Raw genomic sequence first — 23394 nt, forward strand, 5'->3', positions numbered from 1 at the left:
ACACAACTACATTTTTTACAGGCTCAATTTTGAGCTACACTTTTTAATTAATTTTGCTGTTTTTGTTATTTTGGCACTAGTTTTCATGTGGAGAAGCTGTTCCAGAAAAAGCTGCATCTGATATTAGGAAAGGAGTGTGCAAAATTACTCAACATGTCAAGACAAGAACTGTTTTTTTCAATTCCTTGCTACTATATTGAAATGAAATTAATTTTTGTCTCTAATACAACACTCAGTCAAATGGGACAGAAGCAAATGTCAATAGGTTGCGCACCTTGTTGCACAAAGTATGAACAGCTTTGAGAAGGAAGAAAGATTCCAATGCTTAACGTGTGGGAATGGAGTAATGGAAGGTAATAATATATAGAAATAAAAGAGAAGAGGTCAATGGAAATCTAGAGTACCTATTAATTTCCATATCACGTCTTGATTTTCCATTTGGACCGAAATGATTTACCATGACCACTCTTCTACTTAAGCTTATATTGATGAAGTTTCAGTGTAAATCCCTGCCTCGTTACAATTTACAATTCTCCTTGTAAGAGAAAGGCAACTTTATATTATAATATTTAAAAGTGGAAAATAATGAAGCCTGATACTATTAGACTCATTCAGGTATCTCCTTCAACTGTGATTCAGAGAAGTGTCTAAGAAAATGGGCTGTGTAATGAAGTACTGTACCTATTTAGATTTAATCTTACCTATGAACCAAATCAGAGGGTAATTTTTATGATCTGTACCCCTGTTCTTTAGAAACCGAATTAAGACAATTACTTCATTTCATACAAGCTGCTTAATTATAGTTTAGAAAATATTACTGTTGAACAAGTTTTTGTGTGGTAAATAATTCATTAAATCATTTTGCTGGTTGCAGGTTATCCATAAGCAGATCTGTTCACAGAATGTCATCTAGTTTTTGAATTGCTCTACAGTTCCCTGTGTCAACACAGAATCTCTTGCTTAGTGAATATCTATTGCTTTTATGACAAGCATTTGTGCAGAATATGGATTAAAGATTTTTTTTAAATAGAACCAGTTTGCGTGGGAGACAGCTGTATGTACCTCATGACAGATGGTTTTGATCCTTCAAGTTTACTGACAAAGAATAGGCCATAAACATGTAAAAAAAGTAGGAAGACTGCATAGCATTCATGCCAATTGTGAAAAACAGCATGTTGTGTTATATTTATAAAGGACTTCTTTCCTATTTCATCAAGAAGTGAATAATTATTTTTTTTTATTATCACCGCTTTTTATTTTCTACCACTAAATTCCACATTTACGTTTAACTCAGTGTGACATGTAGTATTCGTCTTTTCCAAATCTACTAACTGTAACAATACCCTCTAAAAATATTATGTTTACTTTCTCTTGTTGTTTTCTGTGCCTCTATTTCCTTACTCTGCTGACATATGGTGTTGATGTCATAAAGTAAATACTGCTTTTCTGGTTTTTGAAAGAATTGTAGAAGTGTACTGGTCATTTCTTAAACACTTGCAGTATCTTCATTCAAATTCATTTTATTTTCTGACATCTGATCATTTCAAAAGTTCTGCATTCTGAGACTAGAAGAGCAATTCTGATGTCTGACAGAAACATTCATCCATGTGTTCTCATCCATCATTTCCACGGCTATTGTGTGAGCGTTCATTTTTCCCACTTTCCTTGCTGGTGTGGGTTATCATAATACCAAGAAGATGGATCATAGTGGCACTAGAGTAAGGAAGTAGTGAGAGCATTTTGGCAGCTATGTTGCGTAGTGTTTCAGTCTGTAAGGTTTGGAGTATATTATACGAGGCCTTACAAAATTTTCATAGTTCACAACAGTAGCTCCTTTCTTCTTAGTATCTAATTTATCTTCTTTATCCCATGGATATGGAATTTAAAGTCTTCCATCAAGACATGCCTGTGAATGAAATCACTACAGGAGAGACTTAAACCTCTTTTGGAACCATTTCAATATTCTGTGGACTGCAGATATTCAAGATACCTGTAATTGTTTTTTTCTTTAGACAATGAGAAGAGTGTAAGAAACTGTCTCATGGTAGCCAGAAAAAAATGATTCCATCCCCATTCTTGAGGTGAGAGAAGAATCACAGGCCCTATAGAAAAGAATAAGTTTAACTCAGAGAGTTTCCTTTGCTTCCAAATTTCAGTAGGCTGTCAACAGACTCTAAAGTTGCTTTTAAGTAATCCTACTGTTTGTTAACAAAACATAGATTCCTACATTGTTCCTTGGAAACTGTAGCTTGTTGTCTTCCAGGATTACAACGGCTTGGCATGCTTAAATCCAATGGTGTAAAACATGTGACATTTAAAGACATTTATGTTCTTTTTATCATGGTGGCTGTTTCACATTCTTCTGTTGTGAAACGCTGCACATCATTTTTCTTTTCAAACTTTCAATATAAAGTGAATTAATGCACTCAGCTGAGAGAGAATTTTTCCTTCAGTCTTTAAAATATCCTGGTTCTGGACTCTGGGCTGGTTTTAGCTGGGATAGAGTTAATTTTCCTAATAGTAGCTGGTATAGTGCTATGGTTTAGAATTTTGATGAGAACAGTGCTGACAACATTAGGATGTTTTAGTTGCTGCAGAACAGTGCTCACACAGAGCCAAGGCCTTTTCAGCTCCTCATGCTGCCCTGCCAGCAATGAGCCTGGGGTGCACCAGGAGCTGGGAGGGGACACAGCTAGGACAGCTGGCCCAAATTGGTGAAAGAGATATTCCATACCATATGATGTTGTGCTCAGAAATAAAATCTGGGGAGGAAGTTTGGCAGAGCTGACATTGCTAAACTGGCTGAGCACAGTTGGATGGTGGTGAGCAATTGTGTTTTGCATAATTTGTTTTTTTTCTTTTTCTTGGTTTGTTTGTTTCCTTGCTATTTGTTTATTTATTATTAACTTATTACACTGTCTTTGTGTCAAGTCAAGAATTTTCTTCTTTCCTTCCAACGTCTTTCTCCTCTCTCACTGGGAGCGGGGAGTGAACAAGTGGCTGTGTGGTGCCCAGGTCTGGCTTCCCACAGTAGCTTCTGGATATGAAACAATACCATGTTTTGTATACTGCCATTTGTTCTCAGATATTCTGCTACAAATTGGCACTGAATGTTGATGTGTATCTACAACAATGAAGTTCAGTGATAGCTATTTTCAGGAGGTTTACAGCTGTGAATCAACAAAGATGGAAATGAATGAAATCATCCTGTTTATAGATGAAGTGCTTCTAGTTTAAAACCCAATTTTGGAAAGCCAGGAACTGTTAACATTATGGCTTTAACCACTTCTGTTTAGTGGTGGAATCTTCCAGACCGTCACAGTTTATGAATGAATAGATTACTTAGTTGCATTCTTTAAGATTTACAGATTAACACACATCCCTCCCCCAAAAACTATTTTGTTTGAGGTTCTGAACTTCTTGTCATTATGTCATTATATCTCACTTTTACATGAAGCAAGGTCCAGTCACTACACTAAATAAAAATAAGTCCTAACTTAGAAAAATCCACAATAAATTCTCAATAATTTATTGCAATATCATATATATCAGATATTTATTGCAATATCAGATATCATCAAATCTTATTTATTACTATGATCACACTGACATCCTGAATCAGACTGGTGACCATCTAGTCCTGTGGTGGATATTCAGCTTGACAATTTGTAGTTCAGTCAAAAGCATAGACACAGTGAACAGATGTAGTATAAGCCACCTTTTCCAATTGAAACTTCTAGACATCTCAGATTTTCTTGATCCCTGAGTCATAATGGGTACCACACTTTCTAGTATATGTTATCATTCGCTGCTATAACTCCAAATACTCTTCATATTACACATCTAGTTCTGTTCTAGTCCTACCATTTCAATAGCATCCTTTGCTAATAGTTTCTCAGCTGAGTTATCTACGCTGTGCATGATCACATTGCCACCCTGTTTCAGCTTCTGGGCAGTTTGAAGGATTGGGCAGTGGCACTTGAATTGTGAGCACCCATAGCACTGATGAAATGAGACATTAGGCTTGGCACAATGCTCAGTGTTACTTGTATATTAGTGGGATACTACATTAAATTAATTAAATATATACATATATAATCCAGAATTAAGATATTAAATCGGTTGTTTGTCAAAAATGTGCAACAATGGGAACTGCTATTGAAAGCTGTCAAGAGGTTTAGATCAGCTGGAAGATTCTTTCCATCTGGATTTTTGATGCATTGTGCATTTTATATCTGAAAACTTCCATGCATCTTTTGCTTCTTTTAAAGTTAATGCCTGCAAGGAGTGCTGCATTTTACTACAGGTTATGATCAATGAGAAAGAGTTGAAAGTAAAATTGTCTTTTAGAATTCTGGATCAAGGTATGTTTTCCTGGACTATAAAATGAGTCCTAAACAGACAGGACAAATTTTCCAGTAGCTTCTGACTGGGAAGGAGTTGATTTCAAATTCCTTGAAGAAACACCATGTGGTGAGACTAAGAAGTGTATCTAAAACAAAACAAATGAATCTTCAAGTAACCCTACCACAAAAGCTACGTGACTCATTTTAGGAAATTCTCGCATTGCTGACAGTAGGAACACAAAATAGTGTAAATGAAATGGGTACTTTGTTGCATAGGGAGACAGGGAAACAGCCTGTAATTTGGTTGGTGAAGGGGACGCTGGTTGTGCTGGGGAGAGGCAGTGGGATTTATCCTGGGCTGGGAAAGGTGTGGAGAAGTTGGTGTCTGGCTGGATGCACCCACACACAGCATTGGGCAACTGCTGCCTCACTGCCCACTGCATTCTTACAGCAGGGATACAAACATTCAGAAAAGTGAACTAGGGACATAGTATTTTGCTAAGCAGTACAGCGAGAAATATAAACAGAAAGATGAATAAATAATTAGAAAGCTCTGCTGTGATTCAAAAAATAAAGTTTTTTGTTAAAGCAGGTATAATTCTTCAGCTGTTATAAATCAGTAGCTTAAAGGAAGCTGTGCTAATTTACTCCAGATGAGTATCTGGTCTGTTACTTGCTAGTTTGTGTCAAATACATAGTCGTTCTATCATCATCTCCAGAAACCTTTCAGATCCGTATTTATTGCATAAAGATCTGAGAGAAGTTAGATTTTCTGAATGCAAGAGTCTGACCCAAATGACTTCATTGATAACATATGTGACAGAGGTTTCACACACTAAATATAGAGACAAAAAAGGAAACCTCCAACTCTATAAAGATAGAGGGTGTTTTTGTTGTTGTTGTTGTTGCTTGTTTGTTTGTTTGTATTCTGTTCTTCCCAGGGGATAAAAAGCCCAACTCCAATATCTATATACAGTTCAGAATTAAAAGGACTACACAGTTATTAAAACAACTCTTACTATTGACAGAAAGTACTAAAAGTCTCATCAAATGCACTTTTAAAGTAAAATAAAGAAGATAAAATCCAATGTGAGGAAAAAGATTCTACAGTCTATAAATGAAGTCTTCTAATACATGGACAATCACACTGGAAAGATTTGTGCAAAATCTAATGCCATAAAGCTACTAATTCTAGAACATTTCTTACTAGTTCTCTTAAAATTTCAAAAATAAGAAAAAATTGTTATTTCTATTTCAGCATTGTGCAAATTGTCACAAAAATGTATGGATCTGATCACAAAATGCAAACAAAGCCAACCAGTGTATTGATGGAAATAATGATATTTTAGCTACCCAGCCAGAAAAAAACAAACAAACAAACAAAACATGCTCACTTGAACTGATTGGAATTTTCAATGCCTGCTTATAAATAAATGGGCTAATTGAAACCTATGTGATTCAATTTCAGGTCATAAAGGTAGTTTACTAATGACACTGTTGGCTATTTGAAGTATCTAGCTCTTAGGGTTTAAATCTACAGGCAGCTAAGCACCACACAGTCATTTGTTCACTCCCCTCACACACAGTGGGATGGTGGAGAAAATCAGAAAATTAAAAACAAAAAAAAAAAATAGGACTCATAGGTAATGATAAAGACAGTTTAATAGGACAGAAAATGAAGGGAAAATACTGATAATAGTGATATACAAAGCAAGTGACACACAATACAATTGCTCACCTCCTGCTGGTCAATGCCCAGCCACCAGCCAGACCTGAGCAGTAGCATCCCACTCCGGGCCAACTCTCTCATTTTTATTGTTCAGCACGACATCATTTGGTATGCAATATGCCTCTCCAGGCAATATTTCCCCTCCCAGGTCCTGGTGCACCTCCAGCCTCCTCACTGGCAGGGTAGCATAAGGAGTTGGAAAGGCCTTGGCTCTGTGTGAGCACTGCTCTGTAGCAACTAAAACATCTGTGTGTTGTCAGCATTATTCTCATCCTAAATCCAAAGCACAGCACCGTACCAGCTACAAGAAAGAGAATTAACTTTATCTCAGCAGAAACCAGGACATTAGCTAGCTGTAAATACTGTGTGATTTGCTTAGCAGAAATTAGTATACATGTAATTAATATCCATCAGCTGTCTGCCAGGGCATTTCTGAAGTTCTTATCCCTAACAAAGCAGTGAGATGGTCAGAGTCCCAATGATATGACAAGACTCTAAAGAATATAATTTGCATAAAGGACCCCACCCTGCAAAGACTTATTGCGTGAAAATTGCACTATTATTTTCCATTAATGTGATAGAGGAACAATAAAATATACAGGAGCTTCCATTAGCAGTACTTGAACTCTGTTTTTAAGTTTTGAGCTGAAGTCCATAATGGTAGCTGAAATAATTTTCTTCAAAGTTCCGTATTCTGCATCATAAGAAAGTTTGACAGTGAATAAGAAGCAAAAGTTTGGTTCCTTAGCTTATAAGTTCTCTGTTGTTCATTGTTCAAGGGTCTCAAAAGCCCAAGATTCAAATACTGAAGAAAATTTGAAGATCATCATTGTGAAATTTTGTTTACACAAGGAAAATGTTGTGCAGAGCCCCCAAGAAAATTGATATAGAGATCCTGGAGAACTTGCCACTGCTTTCTCTTCCAAAAGCTCAGTCAAAGTTGATGAAGGAAGCCTAGAAGATTCTGTAGTTCAGCTGAAATAAAAACTCTCTGAGCAAAGCGATTTTTTTAATGGTTTAGTCTCTAGATTAGGTTTCCTAATTCAATTATTTCATGTATGCATATTTCTGGGTTGTTATGTTCTTACTACAGAAAGTTGTATTAGTAGGTGGTTTTTTTTTTTTGTTTTTGTTTTTTTCAACAAACATCAGAATACAAAGTGCAGTAAACTGTAGCCCAAGTACAGCTGGTTATGATTATTTTTAAGTAAAGGTTAGTCTTGTTTTCTGCATTTTTTCCTACTAACAACCTTTTGAAATCTGATACTACTGATTAGATAACATTCAGAAATGACAGATTTGCTGATGCCAGATGATTTTTGTTCATGTAATTTGGAATACTCTGTTGTGGATCATAAACTGGCTGAATGGCTGGGCACAGAGCATAATGGTCGGTGACAGAAAGTCTAGTAACTAGCAGTGTACTCAAGGGGTCAATACTGGGTCCAGTCCTGCTTGACATCTCCGTTAATGATGTGGATGATGGGACAGAGTGTACCCTCAGCAAGTCTGCTCATGACACAAAACTGAGAAGAGTGCCAGATACACCTGTGTTTCATGCTGCTAACCAGAGGAACCTCAATAGACTGGAAATATGGGCTGGCAGGAACCTCACCAAGTTCCTTAAGAGAAAGTCCGAAGTTCTGCACATGGGGAAAAACAACCCCAGGCACCAGGACATGCTGGGGGCCACAAAGCTGGAAAGCAGCTTTGCAGAAAAGGACCTTGGAGTCATGGTAGATGCCAAGTTGAACATGAGCCATCAGTGTGCCTTTGCTGCTAAAGTATCTGGGCTGCATTGGGTAAAGTATTCCTGGTAGGTCAAGGGAGGTGATCTTTCCTCTCTGTTCAGAAATAGTGAGGCCAAACATGGAGTGCTGTGGCCAGTTCTGGGCCCCTGGTACAAGAAAGACATGGACATACTGTACAGAGTCCAACAAAAGACCACAAAAAATGATTAAGGGACTGGAGAACCTCCCCTGTGAAGAAAGAGAGTGGGAAATGTTTAGCCTAGAGAAGAGACGTCTCAAGGGGAATTTCATCAAAATATATAAATACCTGAACAGATGTACTTTTCCCAGTCTCACCTTCCATACATATTCAGATGTTAGAATTGGACCTGAAATAATTTTACCAATACAGTAGTAAAAGAAAAAACATAGTTAAATCACAGTAGTGGCTGTTTTTGTTTTGTTTTGTTGTCATTGTTGTTTTGTTTTTTACACTAAAGCTTCTAACAGGGGCATTAGAGGTCTGTAATATGAGTTTTAGTCTGTATATATGTATCCTATAGTGAAAGACAATGTGAATAATACAGATATCATATAACATAAAGCATGAGGAACACAATATATCTCTCCTATGAGGAAAGGCTGAGAGAGCTGGACCTGTTCAACCTCACGAAGAGAAGGCTCGGGGAGGAACTTATAAGTGAATATAAATACCTGAAGGGAAGGTGCAAAGAGGATGGTGCCAGGTTCTTTGCAGTGGCGCCCATTGACAGTACAAGAGGTAATGGGCAGATACTGAAGCATAAGAGGGTCCCCTCCTGAACATCAGCAAATACTTTCTTATTGTGAAGCTGACCAAGTTCTGGCACACGTTGCCCAGAGAGGTCGCAGAGTCTCTTTCCTTGGAGATCCTCAGAAGATGCCTGGATGTGGTTCTAAGCAACCAGATGTTGTTCATCATGGTTGAGCGGGGACGTGGGGGGGTAGGGGTGGGGCAGACCAGATGACCTAAAGAGGACCCTTCCATCCTAAACTATTCTGTGATTCTGTGATTTTACCTATTCTAGCCTTTTGGGTGATGTCACAGGTCAGCAACAAAATGAATTGATAAATGTACATACTGAGGCTCACAGAATGATTTCTGAAGCTGTTACTTGCTCCACTTTCTCAGATGTCACATACCGATTTTGAACATTTTAAAGCTGATTCACCTTCTGAAAACAAACAAACAAAAAAGAAAAACACACCACAAGAGAGTGGAGATAAGTATTCCTTACCTGCTGATGGTCAACTAAGTAAAGCAATGAAACAAGTAGTAGAAAACAAGTTCTCCAGACCACATGTTTTGGTTTTCTTTAGTTGTGTGTCATATAGCGATTTGTTTGTCTACTTTCAAGTATTTTGAACAACAGTATTTGTTTGACATGTCTGGAAAACCAATCTGTCTTGAATTCAAACAGAATACAGCTTAAACCACAGTTTGGACTTTATTTTTTAATTTTTAAATTTTTTTTTTGGAACTTGTTTGAGGAACAGAAGTCATACCAAAATCTATCCAAATATCTCCTAACTAGCCATTAAATGTGAAACTAAATAATGTTCCTTAATAAAATCCCTGCTCTTGTTCATGACATTTTCTTGCCCCTGTGCGTTTTCTGGTAACTACTGCTAGAAATAAAGTTCTAATCAGCAGGATATAAAAGGAGTTTTATATTTTTGATTCGTTTGCTCCTTTGTGACTTCACTTTTTTTTTTTTTTAATCCTGATAGTCTGCTCTTCCTTTCCCCTCCCTTTCCCCTCCCTTTCCTTTTATTCTTTTCCTTTTTTCCTTTTTTTTTTTTTCTTTTTCTTTCCTCCTCCTCTGCCCCCTGCCCCCATCCAACTTTTCCAACATTTTTTTTTTTTTTTTGGCCAAGGTTGCTTGGCAGCAAGAGAATTGGTGTATTTTTGTACATTCTGTATTTTTGCCACTCCATTTAATGGGGCCGTATTGGCTTTCTCTCTTGTTGGTACACTGCAGGTCAAGTGTAGGCGTGTGCATGCTTTACAAATTTATCCCCATCGTTGCTAATGTCTGTCCAAGATGTTAGTAGCTGGTGGTTTTGTTTGAGGGACACTTCATGCTGTAATTCTTGAGTGCAAATCACTTTTTGTTTCTTTTGTTCATTTATAAAGAGAGACTGAAATGGAGCTTAAATAATTCTTTCAATGAATACATTAACCAGACTCTTCTATTGTGGCTGTTTAAGAACTGAAAATAATTAGCACAAAGCCACATTTCCTTCACAGAGCTTTAAAAAGAAGTCAGGACATTACCATTAAGATAATCATGAATTCAGTCTCTGTAGAAAGAAGGGGAGGAAAGAAAAAAGATTAAATATATTTCAAGACAAGCAAAAAGATTTCTGCTGGGAACATTTCACCATTGAGTAAAACATTCCCTTGGGAAATAATTTGCTATTTGGGTTTGTATTTTGAGGTACTTTGTGAGTACCTTCACAGACTCCAAATGAGAACCTCTTTAAAAATTCTAAACCTACAAAACCACTACAAACAGTAGCTAGTTTCCTAAGAGACTGTTAATTCAGAAACAATAATATCTTCAGAGTTTGGAAAGGCTGGAACGAGAAAGCCATATTGTTGATATTCAGGTCTCAAGACAAATTTAGTTTCAAAGGACTAAAGAATTTTCTGTTTGTTTGTTTCTGTCATATGTTTCCCAGGACATGAAATTTTATTTTCAGATGTTAGAAAAAGACATTGGAGTACTGAAAAAATGGTAGTTTAGAATTGACCTCACTTTTAATTTTAGATAAGCCTTTCTCCCATTTATAAAAAAAAAATAAATTAGCAAGCAGAGGATCAAAGCAATAAGATGTAATAGCTGTAAGACAAGAAGTAGCAACCAACTATCCAAGCCAAGGAAAGCTGGGAATCTAACCCATAAAGGTTGCCTTCTGGGAGAAAAAAAAAAAAAAAAAAGACAAACACATGAACAAAGAAAACTCTACCCTTCGAACTAGTTACGAAAGGTAGGAAGAAATCTTTCTGATACTAGTCAGCTTACAGCTGGAAGAGCCTCTTCTACCCTCATTGGTGATGCTGAATTTCTTCAAAGGATAGTAAAGTATTGGACAAAAGAGAGAGGAAAATATGAAGAGCATCCTGAGAATATGGCTCCTTTCTTATAAGCTTGCTATTTGCTGTGAATGCATGAGAAGCATGTGTACCACCATCACGTGAATTTCCTTCTGGCTTCTCACATGGTGTTAAGTATTTTCTATATAGTAACAACAGTCCAGTAGGTGACTGTCCAGCATGTCAGTAATGAAGATGCTCATGGGAAAGCTGTCTGATCCCACATGAGTACATTTGTCATTGTGATATAGGGTCACTTTGAATTTAACCATTACTCTCATCACCTGTGAGATTTATTACAATAGCTTCAATTTTCTTTATCTTTGTTGCAATGTCCTAGAAATTAAAATAAATAAATAAATAAGTCTTGTTTGACCTCACAAAAAGATAAGAAAAAAAAAGGCTTTGTTTCTGTTGTTGTTGTTGCTGTGGCATGAAAAAAAAATTATATGGACCGAATCCAAACAGAATTAAGTTTTAAGGGAAGGGAGTTTTCATGACGAGAATAGTCATCTTCATAGCTCCAGTTCAATCTTTGAGATGTCAGTGGTGAAAGAGAAACAGAAGTCCAAGTTAAATTTATCATTAGTCTTACCTCTACCTAGAAATCAGATTTATTGTTTTGGAGTCTACCTTATCTTCCAAATAACGGTAACCATACATTGTCTGGTTTAAAGCATTAGATGACTTCATAACAGTAAAGACTTCAAATGGTCAATGCTATTAGAAATACACAGCCTCTTTGATTACTTGGGAAATATGCAATATTTCTCCATGGGGAAACAGAAGATCTGGAAAACTCTGAACAGTTTTGAATGACCAGTGTAATAATGTGTAATGTATAACACAGAAATAAAGCATTTGGAAACTGATGTCCTTAATTAAATAGGGTACTATCTCCTATTGCAGGTATTCATCTGAGAAAAATAGTGTGCTCAGACTGAAGAAATTCCCAGAAGGAAATATACAGAATAGATTTTAAATTGTGCATAGCTTTCTGGCATTCCACACGAGAAAGAAAAATGTTCAGAATGATTAACAACAACAGAATTAGACTGTAACACCTCTACATGTTTTCACTTTTTACATGAACTTTGGTAAAGGTAAAACAGCTTTCAAAATTCAGATTTGGAGCCAGACCACAGCTACCTCTAAATTTATGTCCTGGTACTGGACTTGTACCCCTCCCTACCCTTCTTAATTCCATTTTGGAAAATAAAGAAAAATAAAGTTTTGGATCAAAACAGTAGAAAAAAAAAATTAAATGCAGAAAAACTAATTTTCTTATTTCAGAACTCCCTATGAGATTTTGTTTAGCATTTGTCTGAGGCACCAGTGGTACTAACTAAATTTGTTTGGCAGCTAGCAGCTACTTAGACACATCTGTGGGTCTTCTAGGATGTCTTTCCTTCTTGCATGATTGTGTCTTGAAGGGTCAAGGAATGCAGTAAAGCTTGCAGTAAAGCTCTTACCTCTTACCACTCACATAAGAATGTGGCACTCTTTTACTTGGAAGCGTGCAGGAGCTAGTGTAGAATGTTGTTCTTAGCTTTTAGTGAGAGTAATTCAGAGCTGAAATACATGTATAAGTTGCTATACTATTTGGACCAGAGTTTAAACTAAAAGAAATATTGCACAACCATAACTTGGCTTGTTAGAAGCCTGCATTCCTCATCCCTCACTATAAATGTCATTGCTACCTTTCTGGTATTTCATATATTACTTTCTGGTATATGCTTCTTGTTCTAATTTGTTTCTGACATAACATCCAAGAGACTCATGCCTAAGAGTACTACTGTTAAAGACAGATAATCCTTTTTATCGTTGTCAAGTCACTCCATGCTTCCCAGAAAACAAGCAAAAAAACAATATCAACAGAACAACAGTAGGCTTAAATAACCTGACTTGTTAAATGAGTGTTAAATTTGTTGAATGTTATTTTTTTTTTCCTCATTTTTTAATGCTGGTAAGTATTTTCTGTGTGATTTGGGCTTTGAGAATCCAAAATAAGAAAAGCTGTGGCTGAGCAGTTGGCACCTTGAGGTCTTGTTTCTGTTGGTTGGGATGTATCCTTTTCACCCTCTGGCTTGTGTAAAATATTTTATTCTCTTATTCTATGTTTTCCTCTTCTATGTTTTCTTATTCTATGCCCGACTCTTCAAAGATTCCTCCTGGACTCACACCATTGGATCTAATGTAGTAATTCATTCTTTAGACTGATCCAAGAGTGATAGCAACTGAGCTAAAAAGGAGAAAAATATTATTGATTAGAATTTTGCTGGAATTTGGTCTCCTTTCAATTTCAGAAGTCTCTTTGTAAGGGTAGTTGGGCATCTGATTACGCACATATCTTCCTGATGCTATTAAATTTTGGTGCTATGTTGTGCTTCATGTACGCATTAGTAAAACCTTATCTGCAATGTTGTTTGCAGGTTGTTGACTAGCCACTTACTGCTGCAGATGCTGACTTTGGTCATCTAAGTGACAGATTTCTTCCAGGCCATTTTTTGTGTGGTTTGCTCAGTGCTTAGGAAGTTGCTTTATATTTAGGACTGGTTTCTAAGCTATTCTGCCCATAAACTGAAGGAACAGAGATGTGGTGGATGTGTTACACCGATAATGGTTTTCCCAAGAGAATGAAATAGCGCTAATATATGTAACCGTAAGGAAGAGAAGATCTTAAGGAAGCTTGACAAATGGAAAACAGTCTATCTGGATATTAATCCAATTTACTGGCACTCATGTTAAATGGATTGATTCCAGCTCTCTCAGTAAGAATGACCATCCTCTACTAGGTCTAAGTTTCATCAGCAGATACATAGACTACAATTACACAGTGCACCCAAGAGGAACTACTGTTCAAAGGGGAAACCCATTTGTTATAAATTAAGAAGAGAAAAAATATTTTAGATGACTGCATGCTTCTCAGTTCTCTCCTTTTTTCAAAACTTTATCATTATGTTTTGCTGAGCAAAAAAATATATATATTCGTGTTTTCATTACTGCTTTCTTTGTTTTTTTCATCTTCTTTCAACCTCAGTTTCCCAACGTCTTTATTCTCCTCTTTTTCTGTGTATTCTTTCTGTGTAGTGCCTCTGGCATCCACTTCCTTGGCATGTAATTATAAGCTATTAAAGCATTAATATTGGTATGATAAAAATTTTAAAGTTTAACAATATTTTATTGAGATTTTTGATACCGCAAACACATTCTTTAAAAAGTATTTATTTTAGCTATTGATAACTTAGGAAGATAACATGGTTATTCCTTAGGAAGATAACTGAAGTAGATTGGGTTTATTTTTGAAAACCATCTAGAAATTGTGAAAAATAGAAGCTGACTGCTCTTAGAAGGAAGAGATTTTTCAGATTCTGAGTTTGTTTAAAAATAAGCAAAGCAGAAAGGTGCATCATTGCTGAGGATGCATTTTTTTTACAGTTTGTCATCTGATTTCTGAAATTAGGAGCACAAAATCATGAGAAGCGTTAGCTAATCATAAATTCACCATCAAATTTGCTTATCTTCACCACTTAAAACCACAAATAGGGACTGCTACTTGTAAGGATAATGAAAATACAGATTTCCTTTTGTGAAAAAAACTTTTATTGCTGAGCACTGTTTGCCACTCTTGTGATTAAAGATTTTTTATGAAAAATCAGCTGTTTCAGGGACACTTTTTGTTTATAAAATAATGATTTCTCCATAATTTCCATTAAGAAAAAAATATGTGTCAGTAACAGGGCTTTATTTTCCTTTGGACATGTACATGTATTTTTTTCTGAAATTGCAGATGATTCTTCATCAACATAACTCAATAATATGATAGTATTATCAGTGGGTATATCTCTCAATGTTATCCACAAGATAGGAATTTTAATGCCCCAGAATTACAAAATTCTCTTTTACAGAAATTTATTTATTTATTTACTTACTTATTATTGCTTCCCATTACCCTCTTCACAATGAGATATTGCTACCCCCACTTCAATTTTGTTAGCTTATCTCCTTCTAGTCACCCTAGTAGCTGCACTAGCTTTGCAGCAGCTCTGATCTCACTTCCCAGATGGCAGGGAGGACTGCCTCCTCCCAAACGGCAACACAAACTGACTTGCAGGGAGTGGCAAATCTATACTTCATTCTCCCCCTGGAAACATCTTATTTGCAGTACTCCCAGACCCTTCTTTCTCTCTGAACTTCTCAGCTCGGATAAATAGAACCAGGATACATATGGCATCTGGCTTTGCAGAAGAATGAACACAAGGAATAGTAATAATAAAAGCAGCAGAGCATGGGCTTTTTTCTTAGCAAAATAAATTCAGTAATGCAGCACTAGTGACTAATAACAACAGTCCATTTGTAAGTCTTGTGCTTATCTTAAAAACATGAGGAAATGGCATATCGGTCGTTCCAGATTATAGGATCTTGTTCTTCAAATTAAGAAACAGAGGAAAAGGTACCCAGAAACTCCACTGCTGTCTTGTAATTATATCTCAATAGTGCATTACCGGAAGATAAATCAGTATTTCATATATATATAAAGTATGACCATTACACTTGGCTAATACATACTAGAGTTGCACTCTATACTGTCAAATGTTAAAATACAAAATATTATTACTTGCCCATTTCGATAAAACAGATTATTCTCTCAAGCTGATTCACCTTCCAATTGTGTTGTGAGATGTTGAAAAACTAGATTTCCTCTTGATAAAATAGTTCCCAGTTTGGTCATTAACAGACTTTATGGATATTTCACCTGCAGTGGAATTTTTTTTATGTTCAGTTTAATGAAAAGCAAGATCTTTCATTAATATGGAAAAAGCCCTAGGTGCTTTAATTTCAGTTTTCCAGCATTTATCTTATAGCTAAAAATAAAATTAAAAAGGCCATTCTTATGTCTTTGGCTTGCATAACCTAAGAAATAAAGGAGGTGGGGAACATGAAGAATGATGTGCATTTATTTGCATTCATTTTCAGAAAATACTGTTACAATGCCTTAATAGTACCTATGACATTTTGATAGGTATTGTTTAGATGCTTATTGAAGAAACAAACTCCTTCTCCAATAGATTATATACCTTGCTAAACTCAGAAACAATAGGCGTGAAGTAAATTTAAATGATTTTTAATGCACGTGCATATTTAAGTTTGCTATCCAATGTATTTACATGCAAATTTTTTTTCTGGCTTTCAGAAATTTTTAGCTCTATTTTATTAGGACAATATGATCAATCTGATGAACAAATATGAATTGCTCCAAAAATAAAAAGTACACTCCAAATATTATTCTCTTAAAATATTTAAATTCATTTCAGAAAAGAAATTTTATGTTTTAATTGATTTATAGGCCTTAATTAAAAGTAAGAAATAGCAACATATTTTACAAACTGAATCTCTTTTAAATGGCAGTTATTAACTTACTGGCTTTCTTTCAATGCATGCATCAGTTTTCAGTAATGTCAATGGCGACTGGTTAGAATGAGTTTAGTAATGGACGGCAAATGACCATTAATGGACATTTCAGTATTCCAGCCTTATTTATTTGGAGATTGTATCTATGTTAGAATTGAAATATCTCTTTTCCTAATATCATTTTTTAAAATAGGTTTGCGGAGACCAAAACCAAGGAGCAGTTTTCCTACGTGAATTTACATTGATTCGGAGAGAAAGCCTTCATGATGACTTCCTGTCTGATTTGCTGAATAACCACAAAACAGAAGATCCGGTAGGACTCTATTATTCTAAAAATCTTAGCAGAAATACCTGAGAGAATACAGATTTTTGCAGATACACTACATGCTCTATCAATTTACAGAAAATTACAAATTTAATTTATTAATTAGAAATGTTGCCCTAAAAAATATTGGAAATTCCATATAAATAAAGATATGTACATAGGGTGGGTGTTAAATGCATTTGAGATTACATTCTTTTAGGGAGAGATTTTTTTCTGAAAGAAGCACAGATTGGTCTATAGATTTCTTAGGAAAACTTTTCTTTTTCAGAATTTTGGCAGTCTAATTTGCTACTGTTATTTGATTTGCACATCCAAAGGGAGTTTATTTGTTATTAAATTTTAAATGAGTAAAGTTCAATTCCTAGATTATTTAAGAAATAAGTTATGCTTTAAAAAGACACATTTTATAAAATGAGCAAAAGTAGATTACAAAAAGATAAAATAGCTTCATGAAAAGCATAATGCGATTTTTACTCTCTTCTGTGCACGTCTGACAAGATGTTTGTTTTGAAGTCTGAAGAATTTCAGAATGTCTGTTAAGCAGCTAATTCTCTGATGTTGCATAAGAGACGAAGATGAAGTAAAGAAGCTGAGAGTCATAAACATAATCCTGCCTTAATATGAAATAAAGCAAGTCAGCTAACTTTAAACTGAAGTAAATTTATGGTTCTAACACTTTCAAGGGTTGAAATTTTATGGTGTCCAACACACTGTGGTATAATAGAAATAGTGGTGCATTAGCTTCTGATATTTCCATGAACTGCTGATGTATTTTAAGGATTAAAGTTCAAAATAAAGACTCTGTAGAACAGGAAAATAAAAGTGACTCTAGAGTAATTAAATGTTGGCACAGCCATGCTCACTTCCTTTTAAATCAACTTTTTTCTCATAGCCTTAGAGGGCAGTGCCTGAAGTTACCTTTCTTTCAACAGTGAATGTTAGCCAATTATCATTGGTGGAAGCATGTAGAGCTAGGACTTCGGAAGGATGGGGCAGAAGTCTTTTGATAAGTCTTGTTGCTCAGGTCAAAGAATCCAGTTAACAAAGGGAGTGAAGGCATTAAACAATCCACTGTGTTTGTGTTAATCCATCTTGTCTCAAACAAGTTATCCTTAGTGCTTTACAACCTCTAAAAGAGTTTTCAGATCAGGCGAAACCAACACTTTCACTGTGGGTAATTTTATGGCAGTTCAGAACTGCATCAAGCAAGTGCTTGACTGCCAAGACTAAAATAAAGATTCACCGAACAGAGAGTGCTGGTCTTCCGCTACCCCCGTCCACTCCTCAAGGGGGTAGGCTGAAATTGTTATTCATAGAAACCATTCATTCCCTGTGGTCAGGAGGACCAAGCAGTATTTTATTGCAGTTGTGTCAGTATCAGTGAACTGATTTGTTGTTTTCTGGGTTGTGCTGGCTTTGTGCCAGTCTTCTGCCTGTTTATAAGTGTATCTTGATTGCATTCACCTAAGCAGAAAGTAATCTGAAAATTATTCACAGATTTTGCTTCCACATAGTGGTCTTTTACTTTTTAATTTCACAAGGATGCTGTATCATACCTGTGACCTTCTTTCTGTGAGGACATATATGTATGAAAACACAACGATGTTAAAAGAATATCGCGTAGAAAATGTGACATTGCAGTCTTCATTTAAGTATGACCTGGGAGACTTGTACTGCAACATAATTTCTTTGAGATATCTTTAACTACATAAGCACATACTGTTTCCTCTGCATGACTGATTCAGTCAGGAATAGGTAATATGGAATACCTTGAAGTAACTCATCTGTATATTGCCTGACATATTTTGACTGTATGTGTGGTCTCGTGATTTGTTTATTGTGTGCTATGCAGACTGCAGACTTATTTCAAAGATAGGCATTGATTTCAAGAAAAGCATTTCTCAGGTATTTAATTTAAATACCCATTTCTGAAATACTAGTGAATTTACTTTCACAAATTTCTGTAACCTATATATAGGTTAATTTATAGGTTAATTTCTGTAACCTATATAGGACATCATTCTGATTTTACAGATGTAGACTCAAAGGCTCACAGACATTAACATCAAAAGCACGTACATGAGTTCTCTGTCTGAGACACAAGGTCCTATTTTATTCAATTCACTTCACATTAAATAGCAACCAAGTGGAAAAATTTTGACCTCAAATGCAATTATGAGTGTTCAGCACCTCTGTCTATCAAGCGGAAGATAGCAGGTAAGGCATCTTCAAGAATGAAGACTGCATGATTACTACCATACCAGAAAAAATGCTACAAAGTGCCTGCAATACAAAATCTGTTGTTGCAGAGGCAGAAATATAGAATGTAGTTTTCCAGGACAGAAAACACAGTCCATATCTGTAGGACCAATCTGTCTTAATTCACAGGACTAATCCTTTTTATTTCACTGTAATTTCGCACTGTGATCACCGCATATCTAATAAGAAAATTTGCTGCAGAGATTTTTTCTAACAAATGAGCTACAGAGAAAAATGTATCAAAACTGTATCCAAAAAAAAAAAAGTCTATCTTTTATTACACTTCCCCTCATATTTCCCACTTTGGTTATTTTTAGGAGTCCTGTGACTAACATAGGCTAGGCTTCTGTTTGCAAATTTTCAAAATCAGTGAGCACATAGATTCCCAGTTTAAGTTGTGCAGTGAGAATCTTAATTAACAATTACAAAAGTCTTTAATCCTTGTATTTTTCCCTGATGATGGCATAAGCTGATCTGATGCTTTCTGGGAAAATTCTGTGGGAATGGCCCACATTTAGAAGTTACCATCTGAACAGTGTGTCTTCACTCTTCAAAATGCTGTCAAAGATTCTTTTTCTTTCCACTTGTATATCCATCCTTGCTCTACCTTCATTAACTCTAGGGATAAAAATTTACCAGAAACCTGGGGAAGATTTATATTTTTATTATTTTCTGTCCTGTGCATAGCCAGTAACTGTGAATTACACTAACAAAATTATTTAAAGGCAGCCACTGAGATATGAAACTTGTGATGCCTAAATTATGTTGGTTTTGTTTCTTATATTTTTCCTGCAAAAAAATAATAAAAATAATTTAAGAACTATGGAAAAATAAATAAAAATTAACAGACCAAAAGGATTCAGAATATTTAGTGGAAACAAAACTTAGGGTTAAGGGGATACCTATTTTAAATAACACCCTAAAGATTATTCTTCTACAATTTTAGGAGAATGCAACATAAAAAGTTCCTGTCTATGTTGTGATATGTTCCTGAATGTCAGTGATAATACTATTTGGGATTCGAGAAGCCTTCTACCATTTTAGAAGTTACTGTTATGATGGCGATGGTGGTTTCACACAAATGGGCAGCTAAATTCCAACACACCACTCTCTCACTCCCTCTCCTCAAAAGAACAGGTGGAGAAAATATGTCAAAAAAAAAAAAAAATCTCATGGGTTGCGACAAGTAGAGGGAGATCCTTTACCAATTACCATCATCAGCAAAGCAGACTCAGTGTACAGGAGATTACTGTAATTTATTGCCTATTGCTAACGGACTACAGCAATGAGAGCTAAAGAAAGATAAAAACACCTTTCACCCAACCATCCTCTTCTGCCTCCTCCCCAAGTGGTGCAGTGGAATGGGGAATGGCAGTTATGGTCAGTCCGTAATGCTTCATCTGTACCACACCTTTCTCCTCCATCTCTTTTCCTGCTCCAGCATGGGGTCCCTCCCATGAGATGCAGTCCTTCCTGAACTGATCCCACGTCAACTTCCCAGAGACTGCAGTTCTTTAAAAACTGCTCTAGCATGGGTCCCCCACGGGTGGGCGGCAGCTCCCCCTAAACCCCCTGCTCCTGTGTGGGCTCCTCTCCACAGGCTGCAGCTCCGGCCCGGGGCCTGCTCTTGTGGAGGCTCTCCATGGGCCACAGCGTCCTCCAGGCCACATCCACCTGCTCCACCAGGGGCTCCTCCACGGGCTGCAGCGTGGAGATCTGCTCCATGTGGGACAGCCTGCTCCTCCAGGCCGCAGGGGAACTTCTACACTGTGTCTGGAGCACCTCCTGCCCTCCTGCTGCACTGACCTTGGTGTCTGCAGGGCTGCTTCTCACTCCTCTCTCTCCCAACTGCTGTTTTGCAGCAGTGTTTTTCCATTCCTTCAATCTCCTCTCCCAGAGGCCCAACCAGTGTCGCTCCCTGGCTCAGCTCTGGCCAGCAGTGGGTCCCTTTTGGAGCCGTCTGGAGCTGGCTGTAGTCTGACATGGGGCAGCTGCTAGGCTCTGCTCACAGAGGCCACCCCTGCATCTCCCCTGGCTGCCAAAACCTTGCCATGTAAGCCTGTGTCGAGTTCGGATTTTTTGATAGACTTACCAACTAAAATTTCTCTACACCATTAATTGAGAATGATAGCAAACCCTGTATTCAGTAATGAAAACCAAAGTGTCTAACCTTTAGGTTGATTTTTGTTGTTATTTGTTTTGTTTTCTGTGTAATATTTGATATAAAGTGTATTGCTCATACATTTCAGAAGGAGGGAATAATTTTCTGGATTTAAATAGAAAAAATCATATATTCTTTATCTTTTGAGACATGTTTTTTGTTGTTTTTCCTTTGCAGTCTGAATTATTTGATGTATAGAGGCACAGTATGCTTGGAACATGCTTGTTAAGTAAGGAATTTCCAAGGTTCTCAGTTCAAGATCACATTTTTCTGAATAGTTATAACACCATGCTGCAGAATCCTGGTTTGAGCTCCTTAGGGCTGGAGAAATCTCCACCAGTCTGCAGGAATTACAGGGCCTGTCCCATACATCTACTGACATGATGAATAAAGAAAAATTATTTGTTGAAAAGAAGGGCTCCTCTCTGACTACCTCTACTTTGTATTTGCTTTGTAGAGGACTGATCTCCCTTGTGAAATCAAGAGAGCCTTACATTTGCTGCTGCCAACCCAATTATTAAAAAATCATGAGTCTCTCCAAACAAAGCAATGAGATTGAGCTCAATATTTTGGGGTGTATAGAAGAGCTACTTGAACTTTTACTTGCAGTCTGACATTAGGAACTCTTTAAGCATTTTCTGACCAGGAAATATAATACCTTCAGAGAGATCCCAAGTCAAACTGGGACTTTCTCTGCAGTTGTAAGGAAAGCAGTTGGAAACAATTAGGTCACAGACTTCTCACAGGCCACCTGTAGCAGGTGTATGTTGTGATAGAACATGGTTTGCGAACCTTGCTTTCATGCCATAACCCGTTGGTTTCATTAGATCAACAGGATGTCCCTAGGCTACAGTTTAACTATCACTGTTGTAGGAGAATATAATCTCTTTAGAAATGAAAGCAGCTTTTTCAGGTTTTTCAGTGAAATGTAAACCTGACTGCAGATAATGGGATTCTGGATCTGATCCAGTTCATTTGATTCAGTACTTCAGAAAGTCACTAGGCCACTGGCTGGTAAATTGTGTTCTTATTTTACTGAGTAACATCATATTTCTTACTTCTTTTATCACAACTGATAATTGTCAAGTTCTGTCGTATCTCAGTACTCAGTACCCTTAAAAATATATTTTGTTAAACTTATGCCTCATGGTTCAACCCATGTTCATGGCTGCTCCTTATCCACTTGCCGTTTTGAACAGTGATATTTTTCAGTGTAAATCTTTTCCTGTCACAACTTTTTTGAAATGCTTTTCAGTCTATACTTACTTTATAAAAATGTTAGGTATTTCTTCCAGATTAAAAAGTTTATTGGGGTTAGTATCTTAAAGTTTATCTTTTTTTTTTTTTTAATAATGTATTAAATATATTTAGAGGTGTGTGGATAATCAAAAACAAAAATAGGATGAACCATTGGCATTTCCTACATGCCTCAATTCTGAATCTCAGTATTTAGATTGCAAAGGGTCCTAATGCTTCTTTGTCCATTCTTCTGATTGCCTGTTAATGATATTTTTTCCATAGCTTTAAAGATAGAAGCATGACCATGAAATGGTTTGGACCTCTTATTGTTCCTATTTTTTTTTCTTTTTCTGTTAGAAAGCCAATCAAGTCACCACTGCTCGGAAAAAAATAAATAAATTTTTTTTAAAAAGCATTCCAAAGCTTGGAATCCAGGTTCCACAGCTGCCAAAACTGTCCCATGACTGCATCTAGTGCTGGAGTTGACGCAGGAGGAAAGGAAGCTGTTTTTAGAAAGACTGAGTTATTAGTCTTGCCTACATTAGGAAAATGAAAAATTGAAAAACAGTTAAGCCATTGTTTGTGTAATGATATAGAACGCTATTTGGTCTACCACAGTACATAAACAGAGCTTAAATTTATTAATAACTGTTCCCAATACCTATTCCTAACAACGGAAAAATTCCCTAGTTTCCATCAGATTAAGTAGTTATTTTGTTTGCTTCAGTGAAGTTCTGGAAATTCTTTTTCATGACACTGTTTCCACTCTAGGGAATTCAAATAAGTAGCAGCTTATTTTGCACTAATAAAATATGGGGATGTTCTTTATGTGTGCAAGTCTTGCTTCTGTACAAGTCTTGCTTCTGTACATTTTAATAAAGGTCTTATGGTACTGTAAATTACAAATATAGTGTAAATAGTTTATGAACGAAATCAGTTAAGAATAGTTATTACACTCAAAATATTTACAGTTCAAACTTTTCAAAGTAGACATTCAATATCACTGTTTTGTAAGGTCTTCATTAAAATAAGCATTCCCTCTTTTTCATATTAT

The 23394-nt window shown here is 36.3% G+C and overlaps 1 protein-coding gene across 3 annotated transcripts in view; it reads left to right on the forward strand.

Moving 5' to 3' along the window:
- The window catches only part of LOC118253760 (ADAMTS-like protein 1), a 419478-nt gene that overhangs the window by 109696 nt on the left and 286388 nt on the right, over positions 1 to 23394 (forward strand). For all 3 annotated transcript variants that reach the window (XM_050716258.1, XM_050716257.1, XM_035558495.2), the window contains exon 2: positions 16550 to 16669. In XM_050716258.1, coding sequence (XP_050572215.1) covers positions 16550 to 16669 — 120 coding nt within the window. The remainder of the gene's footprint in view (positions 1 to 16549; positions 16670 to 23394) is intronic.

This window comes from Cygnus atratus, chromosome Z (assembly GCF_013377495.2).
Source record: "Cygnus atratus isolate AKBS03 ecotype Queensland, Australia chromosome Z, CAtr_DNAZoo_HiC_assembly, whole genome shotgun sequence".
NCBI classification, from domain to species: Eukaryota; Metazoa; Chordata; class Aves; order Anseriformes; family Anatidae; genus Cygnus; species Cygnus atratus.